The sequence below is a fragment of the Orussus abietinus genome, unplaced genomic scaffold (genome assembly GCF_000612105.2).
Source record: "Orussus abietinus isolate OABI.00-Male unplaced genomic scaffold, Oabi_2.0 scaffold139, whole genome shotgun sequence".
In the NCBI taxonomy this organism is placed as follows: domain Eukaryota; kingdom Metazoa; phylum Arthropoda; class Insecta; order Hymenoptera; family Orussidae; genus Orussus; species Orussus abietinus.
In genome coordinates, this window is record NW_019394303.1 from 167,338 (window position 1) to 188,268 (window position 20,931).

Here is a 20,931-nt window from a genome sequence, read left to right on the forward strand (position 1 = left end):
GTTGTATCTGCGGTGTTTATGACCAAAAACGGAATATAATATATTTGTATCGTTCCATGTCGATTTTAGAGTAGCGCCGATTGCGCGCAATGTGATCGTAGCGTCACCTAGCATTCATTCCTTAAAGATTGCTGTTTTGCGATCATGTGAATAAAAATGGCGGACAGCGGAGATGGACCGAATAGTGCTTCGTCCAGAAAAGATAATAGAAATGCGGTTACTGACGGTCCAGTGACCGATCCAGCTTCTGGTAATAAGGTAAAAGCGTCAGCTCGTCAGTTATTATTATAAACTTCCACGAATTCTCCACATCAAATACGTGGACACTTCGAAGTCATTCAGACTGACAAACGATGCGTTTGTTGAGTCTACTCGGCCAACATCTTATTGTTTTCTTTTAACACATGATTTGTAAAATTTTTCGGGCGATCACGAGATAAGCGTCTGCGCCTTCCACGATTTTGTCAACTCGTTGACGTATGCGCATTCGATACCACGGTGTCCCAGTTTCCTTCGGTTTCCACTTTGTATCCTTGCTTACATTTCTTTGGCTACACCTCGTGACAATTCTCGAGCTACATTTTCACATTATGTAACGACTACTGGATTAATTGAAACTGGCGTCTGTGGATTGACGTTTGTTAAGCCATGGTACTTTCTGAAAGCACTATTACAAATTTGGTAGTTAATCCAAATAAGCCTCAAGGCAATTAGTATAAATGACATTAAAGCTCGAATTGTACGGTATCGGTTTAGTAAGAATTTTATGCATGCTCGAAACAAACATTCTAACGTGTAATGAATCTGGTAATTATTCTATATGATTACCAGATGCATGAAATATCCGGTAAATCTGTTTAATTTTTTGGATTCCGTTTTCAATTTTTTTTTAAAGCTAATTTTCTTTCAAGGTATCGGAAAAATGGATAGGATAGTTTGCGTCGTTCAAGGCTTTATACTTCATAAAACGATAATTATACTTTAAGAGCATTTTACCTTGGCAAACTGAAAGTACTTTTAGTACCCATAAATTGTACCTATCTGCGAAGTTATTTTAAATGGTACATACATATAATGATACATATTTTGTCTCTGATGCGATAGACTTAAGATGATTTTTCGCCTGAATGCATGAAAAAAATGTAAGGTTCGTTTCTTTGCTTCAATTTAATTTTTTTTATATACCGATCTTAGTAAAAATTCGCATTAACTGTCAATTTCTTTGGATCGTATTTAAAGAAATTAATTTGTAAAGAGTTAAACATGGTTGAATCAAAAGTCATCCAGGGTGAGATGAAAGGATTCGAAACGTTATAATTATTTAAACTATATGTAGCAAATATGAAGCAATTTATTACTTTCATTATAACTCGGATATAAAATTGTCCGATTTGGTGGAAGTAATACAGTATTCCACACAGAAATTTATAACATAACGTGTATTTTAAAACAGACATTATTCAATCTGTGAACATAGTACTCAATAGTTTTTTGAAAACATTATAATGCTATTGTATAAAAATTGAGTGCTTGTAATATTGAACCCTGATTTTTTGATTGGCATAAATCTTGTTTGTTTAATGAAAGGGATGGTCAGAAGACGGAGTGAAGTGCATGCCTCGATATGATGGGATGGTGGTTACGGTTTGAAGCGCTTATATTATTTAACATATAGAGCATTTTCATGCATTAGCTATAAGTTATTTACTGATCACTTAAACATTGTACGCATACGACCCTAGGCATAGTGCACAGGCCTCTCATCGCCTGCACCACATAATTCTCGTCATGTGAGTGTCAGGAAATGTAATTTTATATACAGGATAAAATCTGAGAATCTTACTAATAGGATGTTGAAATGAATCAGATATTAATTAATTTATCGTTTAAGGTAATGCGAAAGGTGGCTTTGATCGATCAGTTGCATCAATTTTCAGTTCAAAATTTGTTTCAGTAATGAAAGTATGCAAAGACTAGTAAGTAAAATAGATTTTATTAAATAAGAAAAAAAAATGAACCATTGGAATACAAGATAAATGATTGAAAACAGTGAAACGGAAAACAATGAACGATCCAAGTTTTAAAAGGCTCTTCTCTTTCACAGGTGTCTGGTTCTATGAATTTAAAATAGTACAGTCGATGACGTTTACCAATAGTAGCAGATGCAATGTGGTTCTCTCTCATAAGAGCTGTTACTTTGTTTAACAAGTGTAACTGCCTGTTCTCTATAAACTTCTTATATAAGTTCTGCCAGAGCTAGCAGAAGAGTTAACGTAATTGTCGGATTGTTAATTGGGTTAGGACTTTTAATTCGCTTTGTTTAATAAGCCTCTCAGGAAGTTCCTTACATGAATGTGGTTCGTACTGTAAAGACATACTGTGTTGAATCATGAAATGGTGGTTATTGTGATTTCAGAACCTAGAGGCATCAAATAATGCCTTTCACGGTCAGAGAACAAAATTAGTAAGTAAGACTATTTGCGTAAGAATCACAAATACCTTGTCATCTATCCTGCCGTAAATGTGCTTTGCCCTATCATGATTCGCATCTTCCCTTCAGCTTTGTCCAGCATCGATAGAACTATAGTTACTGCACACATGCTTACCTTGTAATGATTTCATTTTGATGTTCAGTTAGCACAGAATAACAAGGAGACGATGTAACTCGACGTTCGGTTGGCATCCTATGGAACGTCTGCATAATAAATGAAATTTCAAATTTTACAAAGGTTCTTTCGATAAGAATGTCACTTTATGCAAATATATACTAGTTTTTAAGGATATTCTAAGAGAACTTAAAATCTTAAGAGAATCTTGTCGATGCGATAGCTATTTCCATTGTCCATGTTAGTCTGTGCACATCCATCGACGCATTGAATAGCTTCATCTGCATTATTTTATTACTGGCTTAAATATGATTTACGGCATTTTCTGGTAGAAGGTAGTATTAATATTTGTTCGAAGACGGTATTCTGATTTATTAATGTTTTTAGGATTCCAAATCTGGAGCTTTGAAGAAGGCCAGCCGGTACCGTAGCCGTTCCCTGTCTGCTAGTAGCACCGACAGCTACAGTTCTGGTATGAGTAGGTTGATCTTTGATGTGGTTTATCTTATTTATTAGTCCCATTAAACATATGGTAATTGATTAAGGCAATGTGAATCATGTGAAAATCTTAAATTGATCAATACAAATGGCAGAAAAGATATGTTTTATTAGATAATTTGAAATAAATTGGAACGATATATATATATAAATTTTGTCACACCGAGCTAATCTTTTGATATTCTTCCACATAAGGAATACATTATTCAACAGAATAAAGTTCTGTACTAAAATTGTAAATTTTTCACAACAGTTTTGGAATACAGTACGTGTTTGTTATGTGTAAATATCAATCGGTAAAAACCATGTTCACAATGCCTTATTAATAATTTGAAAATATTGCTTTACTGACTGATTTCTGGAAATTTTTTGTTTTACTCAACATTCCGCATATAAGTCTACTTGAAATGTTAACGTTTATAATTTTTCTTCTGCCTAAATGTTCCGCATTGATGAGGATAATTGGTTTATAAGTATTTGCGTTCTAATGTGGTGTTGAATATTGAAATAGTACAGCGTCATACGCAATTATATGAATTGTTGAAATATATCCGATTTATGAAAATCGGTCAGTAAAGAAATATCTTCCCAACGACATAATGTTTAGTCTGTCAGTAATCAGTTAATGTTGTGCATGTGACTGTTACTCATGATTTTGCCACATACAAATGAGGAATGGGGATAGGATAAAATTAAAGAGAAAGATTGTACTTTGATTACACTATTACATGTACGACGTATACCTCAATCTCCAGACTTATGTGAAGACTAATGCAAAACAAATTTCAATTTTGAAAAGTGTACTCACGATGTTTGATGTTTTCATCCCTCAAATTGCTTGGAATGAGTCAGTGTTTTTTGTTTCAAAGGAAGTAGCGTTCGTACATTTTGTTTTGTACATGCTTTTGTACTCACAATTACACCCGTCCCTCAATTTATGCGGAGTAGCCGTTTGAATTCGCTTTACGCTAATGAAAATTGCATAAATCAAGTCTGACAGTACAAAAGAAAAAATATTAGAAATAAAAGCTTTTACATATACGTTTTAGAAATATATATTTATTTCAAATGGCTTAACAAAGAAAAAATCATTGCCGAATAAGTTACTTTATACACCCGTTATTTTTAAGGTGATATGACAGGGTCATTCTATATACATAATGTTACTACATAAAAACTACTGCGTAAATTGTATTATAATTTACCGCGTAAAAAAAAAAGTGCGCGTAAATTGAGGGAGGATGTAATCTAGATTTAGCTGCGCGTATATCATGAAGAAATTGAAAACCACTAAAAATGACAAAGTGGGAATCTATTAATGACGATTGGCTAACTTTTAAACGAATTACTCACGGCCAGTGAGCCCTAGGATCACCATAGGCAAGGCTAATCGACATCTTATTGTGGTACTAATGTTGCACGTTTTCTGGCGTTCGGTTCTACCTTAGCGTCTTATACAGGAAGTTCATCCGACGAAGACGATGTGTCCCCTCGTGAGAAAATTCAGAAGACGGAGAAAGGCTTTACCGACTTCTGCGTACGGAATATCAATCAGCATGCCTTTGGTCGACGAGAAATTGAGATCGCCGAACAAGAAATGCCTGGGATCATGGCCCTACGAAAACGAGCTAGTGACGATAAAGTAATTAATTTTCGGTTCTTTGTGTCATTGTTTCGTCATTTTGTACTTAACCATGTAAATGTATTTAACAGCCGTTGAAGAATGCTAAAATCGTTGGATGTACTCACATCAATGCCCAGACGGCAGTTCTTATCGAAACCCTGGTAGAGCTTGGAGCTCAAGTCAGATGGGCTGCGTGCAATATCTATTCTACCCAAAATGAGGTGGCCGCTGCTTTGGCCCATGCCGGATATCCAGTGTTTGCATGGCGTGGAGAGACCGAGGAAGATTTTTGGTGGTGCATTGATAAGTGCCTAGCGGCAGAGAATTGGCAACCTAATATGATCCTGGATGATGGAGGAGATGCAACTCATGTTATGTTGAAAAAGTATAATGCCATGTTTAAAATGATTCAAGGTGAGTAGCTAGGGGTTGGATTGTATGAGTCTACGATTAAGGCGAAACGGAACTCCCCACAAATCAGTCGATTCGAATAAGACACATATTTCAATCGATATACAATTATTGAAGGCTCTGATATGAGACACGAAAGTGTTAGGACTGTTGTACAACAATTTAGAACACTCTAGTAATCGAGAAACGAGAAATTCGAACGGGATAAAGGCAAAAAAAAGTGTCACGCGCTTCTGTGCTAGAATGACGACATCGCGAGGGCTTGGAGACAACATTTATATATATACTGACAAAAATTACCTTCAAGTATCTAATATAAAAATTTGATTCTGCAGGAATTGTAGAAGAAAGCGTAACAGGTGTGCACAGGTTATACCAATTGTCAAAAGCTGGCAAGCTCTCTGTACCTGCCATGAACGTAAACGACAGCGTGACAAAGAATAAATATGACAATCTCTACAGCTGTCGTGAAACCATTATTGATAGGTATATGCAGAGATACTAAGATGATTTACATATAACATTAACATTATTAATTACAATTTCTTATTAATGTTTGATCACATCGACAGTTTAAAGAGGTGTACCGATATGATGTTTGGTGGGAAGCAAGTGGTTATTTGCGGTTACGGAGAGGTCGGAAAGGGATGCTGCCAAACGCTCAAAGGTTTAGGTTGTGTCGTCTATATTACAGAAATCGACCCAATTTGTGCGCTACAGGCAAGGTAAATTCTCTGATCTTTTAGTATGCTTGTGTAATAATCACCTTTTATAGAGAACCCTTATTACCGTTTACATGTGCGCTAAAAGACATTTATAACCCAGGAGGATACATGTATCATGCATCTGCGGTATCGTTCATATCGGAAACGTAATTTACTGTTCTTTTACGATTTTATACAGTAAAGCGGCTTTAAAGTGTGAAATGTTGCCGAGGTTGGTGAAAGGAAACTTGATCCATCGTTTATTATGAATCTGATAGTATTATAAACTTCTCATATCGGTAAACATCAGTGATGGCAAAGATGGCAACGTTAGAAGTTTTCTATGCATTTTCCTAAATTTGTTCCATTAACTTTATTATCGGAGATGCCTTAATCTTTTCAGCATGGACGGCTTCAGGGTGATGAAGTTAAACGAAGTCATTAGAAACGTTGACATCGTTATCACTGCTACAGGAAACAAAAACGTAGTTACGCGCGAACACATGGATAAGATGAAGAGCGGCTGCGTCGTGTGCAACATGGGTCACAGTAATACTGAAATAGATATTGTATGCTATGTTTTCCACTTGTTTTTAGCTTTTGTATCCGAAATATGAAATAATCATAGCCAGAACTCATCGATTTCGCTTAACAGAATAGCCTACGTACTCCAGACCTGACATGGGAAAAGGTCAGATCGCAGGTGGATCATGTGATCTGGCCCGATGGCAAAAGAATCGTCCTTCTGGCCGAAGGTAGATTGGTCAATCTCTCCTGCTCCAGCATCCCGTCTTTTGTCGTTTCGATCACGGCTGCGACACAAGCTTTGGCACTTATTGAACTTTTCAATGCTCCTCCAGGACGATACAAAAGCGACGTTTATTTATTGCCTAAAAGAATGGGTACGTTTCTGCGTAGTGGTATTCAAATTCTATCCGAGAGAAAGTAGTGAAGTTGTTCTATTTAAAGGAAGATTTTTAAAGACTTAGAATTGAAAATGAAGAATTTTATCGACATCGATTCAATTTCTCAGCGTCTTTTATATCACCTTAAAGAAGCAATCTCTCGACCTTTACATGGTATTCATTAGTCGTTGATATAGAATAATTGTCAAAAAATTGGTTGTGACTGCTTTCTATACAAGAATGTACAACGATTATATGTTATGTCCATTTTGATAATGTATCTTTTTTTATCTAGATGAATATGTAGCATCGTTACACTTGCCTACCTTCGACGCTCATTTGACGGAACTCACGGACGAACAGGCGAAATATATGGGTCTTAATAAAGCAGGACCTTTTAAGCCCAGTTACTATCGGTGAGTACATCAATACAGAAACGGTATATTAGCTGAACTGATTATCAGAATAATACCTTTTTGCGTTTTCATCCTGTTCCTGCATTTTTAAAAATCGTGGATTAAATTTACATCAATCACGATTTCTAACTATTAGACCAGAACATCAGAAACGGTGAAACTTGATATTTTTTTCTCTAGATTTTTTGTTTTAATTATCTTAATACTATATTATTAATAAATACTATAATATTTTTTTCCAGCTATTGAACGGGACGAGACTGTGATTGGGATGTTAAACGTACGGTAGAGACGACACTCCAAGTATTAGACTTGCAAGTATTACCGTGTACATACATACGCAGCCGTCATTTTGGTCGGCTGATTGTGTCTTTAGTAAAACTGCAAAACTGGCGCCGTTTACAGTGATATCCACGTTCATCACGTATACAATGCAACGGCATTTTTGAGACGAGTCATGAGTTAGAATCAGGGACTATAGTACGATGTTAAACGGATCGATTACTTTATAATAGAATTAAGATCAGGCGAAATATCAGATCTAAAATGAAACCTCATTGAGTAGAACAGCGAAAAAGAATTCATATCGTTTCAGAGTTCGACACCAACGTGAGATCTAGTTTCGCACGATCGTTACCGAATCCTATACATTTTAAAGTCAAGAATGTTTTACTTCCGACGATCCTTTTCTGGGGATCGTGGTACTATTCGTATCATAAAATGGTACAATTAACAACACAGCGGTCTTGTCTAACCACTTCGCTACATTCTTTTTCTTAAATTTAAATTTTTCGAGCATACCAAACTTTTGATTCAACTAATATATATATTTTTTTTCCCCCCAACTATTGACGTAGCTCAGTTATAGATAACTCTCTAAGAGAGTGTACGCGCCCTTACAAACTTCTAGTTTCACTAACAATCAGTTATAAATGTTTTGTAGGATAATTAGGAAATCTTTTTCTTTTTTCTCTTAATGTACTTGCAGTTTCAGTACCTTCGTACATAGTGAGAAATAAGATTCAATTAACATTTGTCCTGGTTATTTGAAAATGTTATTATAGTGAATTTGTCGTACTTAGAATTGTACGCTACTTAAACTACTTTAAGTAAGAGCTATATTCTACCTCCTGTTGTATACTAACAACATTGTACAGGGGTATGCCATGTGCTAACCAAATGTTTTAAATATAGTCAACGGATTCGAATAGTTACTTTGGTAACAAACGAAGAAAAATAATGTGTCTTTACTATTTGAACTTTTTGTTATCGAATCGTTTTAAATTTCACCGCTCAAATGTTTGGGTGGTTGACACAATTTTAATGACACAATGCGAAGGTGCTGAATAATTAAGCTAGTACTTCAGTTGCAAAAATATCGAAGGCCCTAGTGACCGCGAGTCGGCCATTTTTAATTTAAGACATAAAAGGCGAGGTGCTAGTTTTTGTTGGAAAATGTCATTTGATTAGAAAAATACTGGATGGGAATTTCGTGCGATTTTCTCGCCTCTGATAACAATTAAGAATGGCCGATTCACGATAACTAGGGCCTTATGGCTGTCACTTTTAATAGGTACTGCACGAAGCAGAATTTAACAGCATTATTGGTCCGATATTATATTCTTCTAGTTATACCGTTTTATGAATTGACCCATTTATAACGTAATCCATTTAAGGTGATATGAAAGGGTCATTATATACATATAAAACGTCAAAATATTTATAAAACATTTCTCCAAACTGGGTGCATCTAATTATTTGAAACTTCAACACATGATTATGGAAGTTCTAAGGAAGAACCTGGTGCTTATGAAATGTCATTAAAAAAAATATATATGTATGCTTGGTCTTAATCTGGGGTAACATTTTTTTTTATAAAAAATGAAATTTTATGAGCAGCACGTTCCTTAGGGTCCCCATAGTCAAATGCTGAAGTTTTCATCAATTCTGTACATCCAGTTTGGAGAAAAGTTTTATAAATATTTTGACGTTTTATATACATTTATATAGAATCACCTTTCATATCGCTTTAAATAGATATTTAGTGTAAATTGTACGCTTTAATGCGTCGTATCTAATGTACATAATGCGTTATATTTAAACAAGCTCATCATATCTTATGATCAGTATAACAGTTCTAAGGGGAAGATAGCACAATATTAGGATAATCGATTTGTATTTGGACATTATGGATAAATCGATAGTGTTGTCCTGCTAACATTGCCACACTAAACAACCCGTAAATCCCCACGAATAGATAACTATTATTTTAGTTGACATTTCTTTCGAGAAATGAAGCCGTGAAATCGCCTTAAGTGTCGGATGTGGTATACGTGAATTATTTTTCACTTATTTCACTGATCTATATATTAACTGGAAAGCTTATACCTGTTTGCTCTATACGCATAGGACTTCGACGACTGTAAGGCACCCCAGCGCCAACTACACATGGCTAGCGATACTAAACAAGTAACGTGTGCGCATGTGCAAAACTTTTGAACCATTAATCCCGACAATTTACGGTTGAATAACGCGTTGTTTCGACGTATGCACGAATACTGCGAAATTAGTTCATGTGGCTATAACCAGAGGGCCGTAGTCGCTTCAAAACGTACCGCTTTTTTTTGTAGGATATCAGCTATCCAGTTAGTGTATAGATCAATGACTTATTCAGATTTGAGAGAAACAATAGTAGTGAGTACTTCAGCTTTGTACCTACAAAAATTACGCCGACGTGTAAATGAGGAAAAAGTCGTTGTCGACGTGCCAGAAATTAACTGTGACCAAAAAAGTTTTTTGAAACAAGGGATATTAAGGCATTCCTATTTTTCTTCGTGCAATGGCCTAATACATTTTAAGCTGAGGTGCACGTAAAAATGTTTTTTATCACACCCAAGTCAATGATTCACTTTGCGACGATGTTGTCCGGCCACAAGTGGAATTTTGAAGGTTCCAATGTTTGTATTACATTTAGATATTTATATCGATACGAGAGGCTTTGCTGCTTCAAACGACACATAGAAGTTAAAAGTTAATATATTTTTTAACTTCTGCGTTTTTAAGCAAAAATTTACCTAGGGAAATTCCTTGTATTTAGGCGAGGAAGAATGTCCTTTGTACCATAGAAAAAGTTAGGAAATAGCAAAACTGCTTGATGCTGAACTGAACCAACATTTGGTAGTACGTTAAATAATGTTCGTAATGATTTCATGCAAAGCAGCCCACTGCTGCGGTATGGTATTGTCAAATTTAATTTATTCAAAACGGAGAATTCTACTATTGCAAATAAGTTACGCATCTGGACTAAGCAGTTTTGTTTGAATGCCTTAGAAATTTGTTTGAAGAGTGCAATCATTTAATAAAGTTTCAATGCGCTCCACATGAAACACTTAGTCGATGAATATTTAGATCGGTATGTAATTTCAGTAGATTACTTTTATTCCCACGCAATGTTTTCAGCAAGGCAAACCAATCTTTGTGAGGATTCGTTTTAGAATGTTATTGGCATTGAGATCATGTTCTATGGCAATCGGTAAGATGTACGGTGTGTATATACAGTAACGGACAAAATTATGAAAACTTTTCATTACGTTTGTAACAGTTTAAAGAAAAGACTTTGGTTTATGTTACCTTTAATCAGATACAGAAAGTACATTGTCGAGAGATGGGAAACACCCTGAATACCGTAATTTCTACCGTAAAAATTAAAGGTTTTCATATTTTTTGTCGCTTGGATGTGCAATTTTCATTTCCTGGAATGAATACGTCCTCGATGATTCAAGAGCTACTCGAACACTAATTATGGAATTGAATACTCGCTTAAGTCTATCGGGAATTGCCCGTAAGAACCGTATGTACGATTATGTATGATGTGGTGGTTATAACAATTTTTAAAGCAGGCCCTGACTGTTTTAGACAGTTTCCGTTGTATGGAAAATAATGTTACAGTTTTAGACCTGTTGGAGGCCATGCTTCGAATAAACGCATACTTATATTATCAAAGATGTTTTATATTTTTCATTGTACTGTTATGCTTTTTAAAGTTAAAGTGGGATTAATTCGATAGGTCTGAACCTATACCATTATTTTATTTTCGAGAACAATTATTATAGTCAGGTCCGGTAGGAAATGGTTACGTATTGCCTTCTGTCGATGTTTTTAAATTAGAGTGAATAACCTCGATCCCAACGGGTTAATAGCTAGTTAAACCTAACATTTGGCTATTTGAATTTTTTTTTTTCAGTCTTTCAACCAAAGGACGGGGAATCCGAGAAAAAGAACAATAACTAGTCGAAGACTCGTTGACGCACTACGTTGAAAAGATGAAGGCCTGGTCTACAATTGCGCGTCTAGACTTTGTCTATGAAATATGAACGAATCTTCCTGAGAAAAAAATATGAACAATTCCTGAAAAATGGGTGACAATGCGTTTTTCAGGAATTTGGAAAGAAAGAAATGTGAAGGCAGGTCTCAATCGTGGAACCATACAAGGTTTAACCATTTTAACCAGCTGTACATGTGTAGGAGTATTATTGGTTGTTTCCATTGAAATTTTAAGGCGATATGAAAGAGTTTTATATTTATAACACTTTTCTCCAAACTGGGTGCACCGAATCACTTGGAACTTCAACAAGTGATTGTGAAGGTCCTAAGGAAGAATACAGTGCTTTGAGCTAAATGAACAAATTCTTTATCAAAAATGAAATTTCATGAGCAGCATGCTCTTCTTTAGGGTCTCCATAATCACATGCTGAAGTTTCCATCGACTCGGTACATCCAGTTTGGAGAAAAGTTATATAAATATTTTCTTACATACATATAAAATGACTCTTTCATATCACCTTGAAAGTGGAAGTATATTTTTACCGTTGAATGGCTGTCTATATCTTTCAAATGTCTAGTAATGGCATTTCAGAAATAGTAAATAACTCGGAGCATTTGCCGTTGAATCTTTCCCACGGCATATCTTCATTTAGCATATCTTCGTTTTAAAGATAGTATAGTTGTTTTGTTCCACTGATTACAAAGGAGAATCTTTGCACCAAAAATATGAATCTTCCAGTATTGTTGCTTAAAGTAGTTTCTTCGTACCGAAGAAAGTATCGAGATTGAAGATCCAAGCGAAAACTGACCTTGATTACCGAGAAATGTGTGCGATTACAGTTTCTATATTTGCGCCTTTGTTTTACCTTCCAACGTTTCACTTTTTTCGAACGACATGATAGATCCATAGGCCTAAGATATGTATCGTTTAATCGAGAGGGTATAAACCTCGCTGAGTTAGTCCACGTGTATGTAAATTGTAAACCTTAAGACAGGATTAAAAAAAAAAAAAAACAGCTACATCAATCTGTATTAGAGGCCATCGTTGGTGGAAAACGAAGGTAATCAGGAAAATTTATCGTCAAATGAGGTAATGCCATCGAAGTAGTTTAAGGGGAGCTCAGTACTAATTCCGTGCGTTAATTTCCTATAAAATTGTAATACATGCTTTTGCATGTAGCACTCGTTTGTTGAACACCGAAGAAGTGCATTCACGTTACGATATTACGCTTTGTGTACTTGCACTGTATGTTCCTCGCAATACCGTCATATTCTATATTTTACTACTTCTACATTAACATCTTGCCATTTTAATTAAATTAGTTAATCAGAATCAACATAATTTACTGTTAAAGTACCACAGGCTACTTTCGTCCGAGCAATTTACATTATAATATACATTATTCAGTCTAAGTAGATTGTCGTGGATAACAATGTCTCGTTCCAGCTTGAAATATAAGAAAGATTTTTCTTTTTTTCATTGATGTTAATGCACGCACAAAAATGTGCGATATTAAGTCGATACGAAGTCAATATGAAATAAATCTGTCTATCTGGGTATAAAGTAGGAAAATAACATTTTCTTTTTCCGACGTGTAGCCCACTATTACGATGTCAACTACCACAGTCGTAACAATTCGCGTGGAATTATTATTGAGCTCCCGTGGAGAGATCGTTGAGAAAAAATACTACATTTAATGAAAATGTGTCTACTATGAACTTAGAGCTTTTCACGTCGAGGGAATCGAAACGTTCAGTTCTGTACGCTGGAGAGAAGCCGTTAGATATGATTCCATTAAAGCATCGTTAGTAGTATTTTTGTAAAGTAAGCGTTATAATAAATACGTTGATTTACCAACAGTCTTTTGCGAATCGGACATGAAAATACCCTGAACCGATTTCAAATGAACTAATTTTCTTTATGCTCGTTTCATCGTGTTTAATATTCGTGGCCTATTCGCGCGAATTCGTATGCTTCCACCTCCGGATGTTCACTTAAAAAATAGAGAAATATCGCTGAAAGGCAAATTGATTCCGATCGCACAACTCGTTGCCCCTTATCACGTGGAACGCAGAGCGAGGGATGTCGAAGATTTTTTTTATTTAACTTTCAGACAATAGTTTCCTCGCCATTGGCCTCGTTCAACGTGTTAACGGAGCAACCAATTGCCAACTCGAAAATGGATATCGGGCAACCAGTCGAGTGACTCGTTTTATTGACACCTCAGAGTATGACAGAATGTTATATCAGGGCGCGCTCGTCCCGAGACGTGATAAATAAATAATAATGTGAAGCGAAAAAAAGTAGTAAAAATATATTTTACAATACTCTGTACACAAGGTCTAATTTAGAGATTAGTTTCCGTATTAGCGGTGCTGGTCGTTTGCGGCTCGGGATCGTTCCTTCTTTTTTTCCTTTTTCCCCCAATTTTCGGGGACAAAATGGGCATCGCGGATTTTCCAAAGTTCGCTCCGATGACGACGAGGCTGTTCGCGGTGGAAGGAAAAGAAGGGAAACCAAGGGAAATTCGTTATTTTCTGCGAGGTGCCGAATTTCCTCGCGAAAATCGGCGACCATCGTCGGCTTGGTTCCCGATTTATTCGTTCCTCGCAGACCGTCCGACGCCGCGAAACGGCGCACCGTCTAAATATTTCAAATGTAAAAGAAATCGCTCATAATATAGATATTTATATATATATGTATATATGTATAATATATGTACATTATTAGTTCCGTCGAGGGGTCATTGCACTAAGATTGCGCTGGAGGAATCAAACGACGCGCCTGCGAAGCGTTAATTCACGCATGCCAAATTTTGACAGATCAAACGTACTTGCTGTCACTTTTTGACACGATGACCCTTTAGTTCTGACTGTCAAAGTTTTACGAGAACTGTACGGCCGCATATCGCTGCTATTTTCGATTTTAATAACCTTAGTTTATTTCAGCGCGCCGATAATCGATTTTGAATTCACGGAGATCGATCAGCTTAGGCCGTAACGTTAAAAAGAAAAAAGAATAATTCAATTGGCCGGATTGTTTAAAGGATTAGTAGGTTGTAAAATGCCTTTTTAATCAGCCGGCTTAAAAAGGAGCGAGAGATATAGGAAATATTTCCTTACGGGGCCGTTTTATTTTGCGTTTAATGCAGAATTTAAGAGAGGGCAAAACTTCAAAGCGTTTCAAAATGGCGGACTCGTGGAAGCTGAGTATTTCTTTTTTTTTTTTTCATGTACACGAGAACGCAATTCTGATACAAAAAGTTAAAGTAGTTTTGAAAAGTAGAAAAGGTTATTTAAGAAATGATGGTACGGATTCTTGGCGAAAATTCTTCGTTCAGAAAATATCCACGATTAAAGTACAAAAAGCAATGAAATTCTGTTTGACTTATTTATTAGAAACGTTCTTGCCATAAATTCTTTGTAACGATCTAGTACAACGACCCCGTAAGTAAATATTTCCTATACCTTTTCATTTTCTTTTGAATTCGATCCGATTAAGACGCATTTTACAATAGTAACTCTTTTAAGTAGGCCCATTTGGTTTCATAAAAATCCCGTTATTTCTACGGTGCTCAGTCGTTTTTCGCAGAATTCTATCGATATCCTTTCGACGTCAATATAATCGCGACATAGGGTCGTATATTCATCTCCAAATTTGCACGATTTCAGCTTCGTGAAAAAACGGAGTCACGCGTGGAAGTACATTTTGAAGAATTCAAAAGTCTCCTTCGACCGTGACTCGAATTGTCTCGCTTTGAACGTCCTTTCGCTCGAAAAAGCTCGACAGGATCGCACGATCTTTTAACGTACAATTTCAAAATGGAGGTTCATGAATATTCCCGGAATTTGCCATTTTTGCCCCGAATTTGAGACACGTATAATATTTCCCATTTCAAGCATTTAAGGGGCAAACGTTCCGTCGAGTGAGAGACACGAAAGACAGCAAAAAACGAGACAGAGTTCCGTAAGAGCCGCAACGTCCTCGACATGAAACGGAAATCTACACGAAACACTCGAAACGTTTATCAGGACGTTTCACATAGAACGTTTCTCATTAAACGCGCAAGTTCAGTCCAAAATGTCTCGACCCTGTGTTGGGTTAACACTTTTCCAGTGACGACCTTACGATTTACGGTAAGCGTAAAATTAGCGCAAGATGAATTTCTTTCATCCGACAATGGCAACAATCAATGAAACCTTTCGCAAAAAGGTTTTCGATAAATCGGCCGGAGGAATCAATCGCTACGTAGAATCGATCCTAAGGCTGTTTGCCCACGCATCGGAAAAACCGGCGCCGGCGTTTTTCCCGGGTGTAATGCAAATAAATTGGAGTTTGCACACGTAATCAGGCAATCTCCGGTCCGGCACGGTCGCCGGTCCGGCGATCGATAATCCCAAAATATAAATTTCATTTTTCAGATTTTGCCCAACTTGTTCGTCATTTTTGCCACTGTGCGACATTAAACTCGGTAAGTCGGATGCCGGACCAGCGATCAATTTGCCGATTCTAATGTAATCTCACGTGAAATGATAATCAGAGCTGACACCAACTCCGATTTTGCCGGTGCATATGAAAATGATCATATCCGGTGCGTATGCAAACGACCTAAGGTCTCTCCCCGTGGACACGAAAGAAAAAAAGAAAAGAAGAAAAAAAAAAGAAGAAATTTGAGAGTTTCGGCAAGTCTGGCGACTTCAACGCTGAGATCGTGTCGAGCCCCCCTTAAGGGGATGTGAAAGTGGCATCCGAAAAGTCAATCGTTCATGAGACTTTCTCCGAATTTAGTGCACCGAATCGTTTCAAACTTTACAACGCGAATGTGGAGGCCCTAAGGTAGGTCCTGAAACTCATAAAATTTCATTTTTTATAAATAATTTTGAAAACATCTATAAACAAATTTTGTAAAAATTGAAATTTTATGGGCGTCGGGACCTTCTTCATAGCTTCCACATTCACATTGTCAAGTTTGAAACGATTCGGTACACTCAGTCCGGTGAAAAGTTTCATAAACGAGACATCTTCGCGGCACTTTCACATCACCTTAAGGTGGCGTGGAGATCCCCTACTCTAAATTCTGGACCACCCCGGATAATAATTCGCTACTTAACGCAAATCATACAAGATTCGTTTGGTTACGCGATTCAAAGGAAACGGAAAGGCGAGGGAAGTGAACGGGAATGGAAACGAAAAGGGGAAACCGAAGAACGCAAATATTAGAGCCGGTGGACGTCTGCCGTCTCCGATAGGCAAATTAGTCGACAAAGTTGTGTTCTCGCGCGCATATGTGTGTGTGTATGTGTGTGTGTACTTACTGCATAGAAATACGCCTTATCTAACATGTCATAATTCACGTAATTAATCGACGATACTACTCGATGCTCGGATATAATAGACTTCTCATCTGGTATTTAAAATTTAACCTAACGCCTACTTCTCTCATCTCGTGTGATAAAGTATTTCTTTCTCGTTTATAAATATATATAACAAAAATAGATAATAATAGGCCTATGTACATTGGAGATATGTAAAATCTAAAAATCGGATGCAAGTGACTTAAAGTAATTGTCTACCGCTGCGAAGCCTGTGCCGCGAAGAAATGCTTTTCTATTACGTACTCCTTCGTGCTTAATCCTCGCTAATACCGAGTTAAGGTGACGCACATACTATTTAATGTATTTGGCGCGAAACGCTACAGTTTCCTTACGTGAAGTTACGGCAAAGAGGTCTCTCGTTTATGAAACTTTTCTCCAAACTGGGTGTACCGAATCGTTTCAAACTTTACAACGTGAATATGGAGTCTATAAGAAAGACCCGGACTCCTATAAAATTTCAATTTTTTAGAATTTTATTCACTATTATTTTCAAAATTGTTTATAAAAAATGAAATTTCATGGGGGTCAAAACCTTCCTTATAGCCTCCATGTTCACGTTGTAAATTTTGAAACCACTCGCTACACCCAGTTTGTAAAAAAGCTTCATAAACGATCGAGCTTTCAGATGCCACTTTCACACCCCCTTAAGAAAATATCGTTCGTAAAAGTATTCTCCGAATTGTATGTACCAATTCGTTTCAAATCGTCCCACACGAATAAGGAGACCCTAAGGTAGGTCCTAAAACTCGGGAAATTTAATTTTCGATAAAAAATGTTGAAAGTAGCCATTTAAATTGACACTTAATGGGCGTCAGGATCTTCCTTATAGCCTCTATGTTAACATTGTAAGGTTTAAAACGATTCGGAAAAAAAGTTTCATGAAAAAGATCCACTATGCCACTTTCACACACCCTTAAGGACAGTCTCGCCTTTTCGCTTTCGTTATGGCATCTCGATTTAAGCAAAGGGGAGCTTATCTCGAAGGTACTTTCAGTCGACGCGAACGTGTCTCGCTTTCTGGACTTTCTTAAGTTCCTTCGCCGCTTAATTACCAGTTTCTCCCCCGTGGCCACAAAGACGGCGAATTTCTATTTTACGTATTTCAAAAAAAAAAAAAAAAAGAAGAAAAGACACTTTGGAAACGCTAGGTCCCCTTAGAAAACTTCTGACGACGGGTCTCCCCTCAGCACAGACTTTTCAATGTCGTAAAAACTACATAGCGCTTGCGTGTTACGAGTAATACGTTAAATATTGACGCCTTTCTCTCGCAATAATAATAACAATAGTTGTAGCAGTAGGAGTAAATATTAATAATATACGAGTACTTATAAGCTCGCTTTCGAATAAGAGTCGTACAGAGACCCGAGAGACCCACAATTACTCGGTGCGAAGTGTGGACTGATAAAAATGCCCATGTCAATTTACATACTCAATGATTGATTATTTCGACGCCACGATAAATCGCAGTCAAATTACATTGCCTCTGTAATATCACATTCGGCATCTAAGTTAAGTTAATGATCATTATAATGTAATATTACATCGAATTCGAGGAGAGATGCGCTAATGCGGTAAATATACAATGTTACGTGTATTTATACATTTACGCTTTTTCTATGTAAACCTTCATGAGGTATGCAGAGATGTATGTAAATTTCCATCGATTTTTATCAGGCCGCGTTATACTTCGTCGGTCCAAACGTTTATTTAATTCACTCGTTACTTGCAAGGCATACGCTCGAATAATGAAACCTTCAGCTTCGACAATCAATAACCGTTTGTTCATTACTCCGCCGGGAATAGTATAGTTTAGACCTACGAAATAGCCAAACTGCAAAAGCTCCAGGCCTTCTTCAGCATTCTTAATTACCCTACGTCCTTTGACGTCGCTTTACGTCAAAATCGAATAATTACACATTTTTTTTTTCCAAAAAGAAATTTGTTCGTGTCACGTATCGTTTCTATACTTACAGCTATATGTATACGTATAGGTATATGTAAACTTATTCCTATCGACGGATTTTAAGTCACACAGCATATTTTCCTAGTTGATCAATTGTACGTATCGAGTTCACGAGATTGTCAAAATATAATCGCCCGTGGAAATGAAAATTGATACTTTGAAAGTAAGCTCCTCAATTTCGGCCGTTCGTTGATTAGCGCGATAGAATGTTTTTTTTTTTTTTTTTTTTTCTAAAATTTGACAAGACGTTTCGGTGGATCGTTTCCTGCCGAGGTTTGATTGTATTATAGCATTATATAGGTAAATAGAAACAATTGTATAGTTTTACTCGGGGGAGTATTCATTCAGGAAATCATGGATATTAACGCTCGAGATTATGTGGAAATCGGCTGGAAATCGCGAGCAAAAGTCACTGGAAATCTTTGGAAATTACTGAAATACTGTCACGATTCTAAAGTCAAATGTCACTTCTTACCGAATCGCATTGTTATTTATCATATGAAATCAAAAGCAATCGGCTCTTAAAGAAGGAAATTGTTTTAACTGATCTCCACGAGGGGGTGTTCATTCAAGAAATCATGGATTTTAACGCTAAAAATTATGTGGAAATTGTTGGAATTTACCGAAATAAATTGCGATTCATTTGCTCTTGTAAAAAGTCTGAATGTAAAATTTAAGCAGCAGTACAGCGATTCCATTAGTATAAAAACCTGCGACACGAATAAATTCTATTGCTAAGTATTCGATTCCCTTTTACAAGGCACGCGATTTCGAATATGAATAAAAAGAGTACTTTTAACAAAATTTCTCGACACGAACGAAGCGTTCCCCTTGCCACGAGCCGTTGTTTCATAAAGTGAACATGAACCGAGTACGGTCGCATCGATAATTGAAAAAAAAAAAAAATAATTCGACTTCCGAGCAAGACTTTCATGAAAAAACAAATCGTAACACGTAACAGGAACTCGATTCTCGAGTTCATACGATCAACCTTCGCACGTGAAATTGACAATTTCTAACACAACATTCAAATGATAACCAACGACGCGACTTCGCAAGAATGCAAACTTTTTCATGCGAATCTATTCATTGCAATTCAAATCCGTATGTACTCGATAATTGGGTCCCAGAACGGTTTACGTGAAATATTGGTACACTAATGTTTGTAAAAATGGCCAGAATGAAATAAGCATAACGGAAGGACTCATAAAATGGACGCCATAATAATGAAGCGTCGCAACAGAGATGATCGCAAATTAAAAAAAATCATCGCCGAGACGAATTATAATGAAAGTTACAGTGTTGACGAACGCATGCGTGACATTCGAAATAATGATTTTCAATTGAATATATTAGCAGTTATGTTTAACGGTATACGAAAAAAGGGGCCGTAGGCAATCGTCCACCTAACAAATGCACCTGTTACATCGATTAATAATACCGTAAATTGTACATTAACGCATCATGACTCGCCACACTTATTTCACTGTTATGTCAACGTTAAGTATAAAAATAACAGTGTTGTACAACTTTGATATACATGATGTTATGTGCTCTTACGGATCCGTTATGTCGATGTAAGGCGTGCATTTCTTAGGCTTTTAAGAGAAGTATACAATGTATTAAAAGGGGTGCATGAAAAAGGCCTGCCGCGTACACTCATGTATCCTCTCAATGACTAGCTTAAAATATTATGCGTACATGTGTTCTGTATTTGTTCTTGCTATCGGCTCAAAACACATGTATATGGCAAATATCCAAACAATATTTTGCTCAAGTTCTGCTGACCGATTGAATTGTTCGTTCAGGTCTTTTTTTTTAATTTTAAATAAAAAATATTTCGGCATCGTTACCACGGTCGACAATCTATTGCACCACACCGGAAATTTCGATTTTCTCAATATACAATTATTATTAATTACCCCCAGGGTGGTTAATCCATAGACGCAGAAAATCTGTCGACAAAATTAAAGAATCAATTATCCAAATCTTTTACGATGTTTAATCACTGGCCATTAGTGTGATTATCAATGGTCCTGTGCAATTAATATGAAGTCAAACTGTTATCTACAGTAAAGGGAAATGAAAAAATCAATTTGGCAGCG

At 36.6% G+C, this 20,931-nt stretch overlaps 1 protein-coding gene across 8 annotated transcripts; it reads left to right on the top strand.

Annotated features, from left to right (window-relative positions):
- Window positions 1–119: 119 nt before the first annotated feature.
- On the top strand, window positions 120–13,822 carry LOC105700687 (S-adenosylhomocysteine hydrolase-like protein 1). Of its 8 annotated transcripts, XR_001104148.2 has the most exons (12): window positions 120–258; window positions 2,417–2,464; window positions 2,994–3,084; window positions 4,553–4,746; window positions 4,818–5,142; window positions 5,475–5,625; window positions 5,712–5,864; window positions 6,247–6,412; window positions 6,499–6,745; window positions 7,044–7,164; window positions 7,407–7,478; window positions 11,408–13,822. XR_001104148.2 is itself a non-coding variant. In XM_012426773.2 (11 exons), exons 1-11 carry the CDS (start codon window positions 157–159, stop codon window positions 7,411–7,413), a joined length of 1,605 nt encoding a protein of 534 aa, XP_012282196.1. In that variant the 5' UTR covers window positions 120–156; the 3' UTR covers window positions 7,414–8,927. The 8 variants fall into 8 exon arrangements, 7 of the variants coding, with proteins under 7 accessions (XP_012282196.1, XP_012282200.1, XP_012282199.1 ...); XM_012426773.2 differs by lacking the exon at window positions 11,408–13,822 and having other exon boundaries at window positions 7,407–8,927; XM_012426777.2 differs by lacking the exon at window positions 11,408–13,822 and having other exon boundaries at window positions 4,565–4,746; window positions 7,407–8,927.
- Window positions 13,823–20,931: the final 7,109 nt, after the last annotated feature.

What these genes read in the sequence shown, in the direction of transcription:
- LOC105700687 (XM_012426773.2), top strand. Translation starts at nt 157, where the DNA reads ATGGCGGACAGCGGAGATGGACCGAATAGTGCTTCGTCCAGAAAAGAT. An exon ending in CATGTTTAAAATGATTCAAG is followed by an intron (nt 5,143 to 5,474) that starts GTGAGTAGCTAG and finishes TTGATTCTGCAG; the next exon opens with GAATTGTAGAAGAAAGCGTA. An exon ending in ATTTGTGCGCTACAGGCAAG is followed by an intron (nt 5,865 to 6,246) that starts GTAAATTCTCTG and finishes TAATCTTTTCAG; the next exon opens with CATGGACGGCTTCAGGGTGA.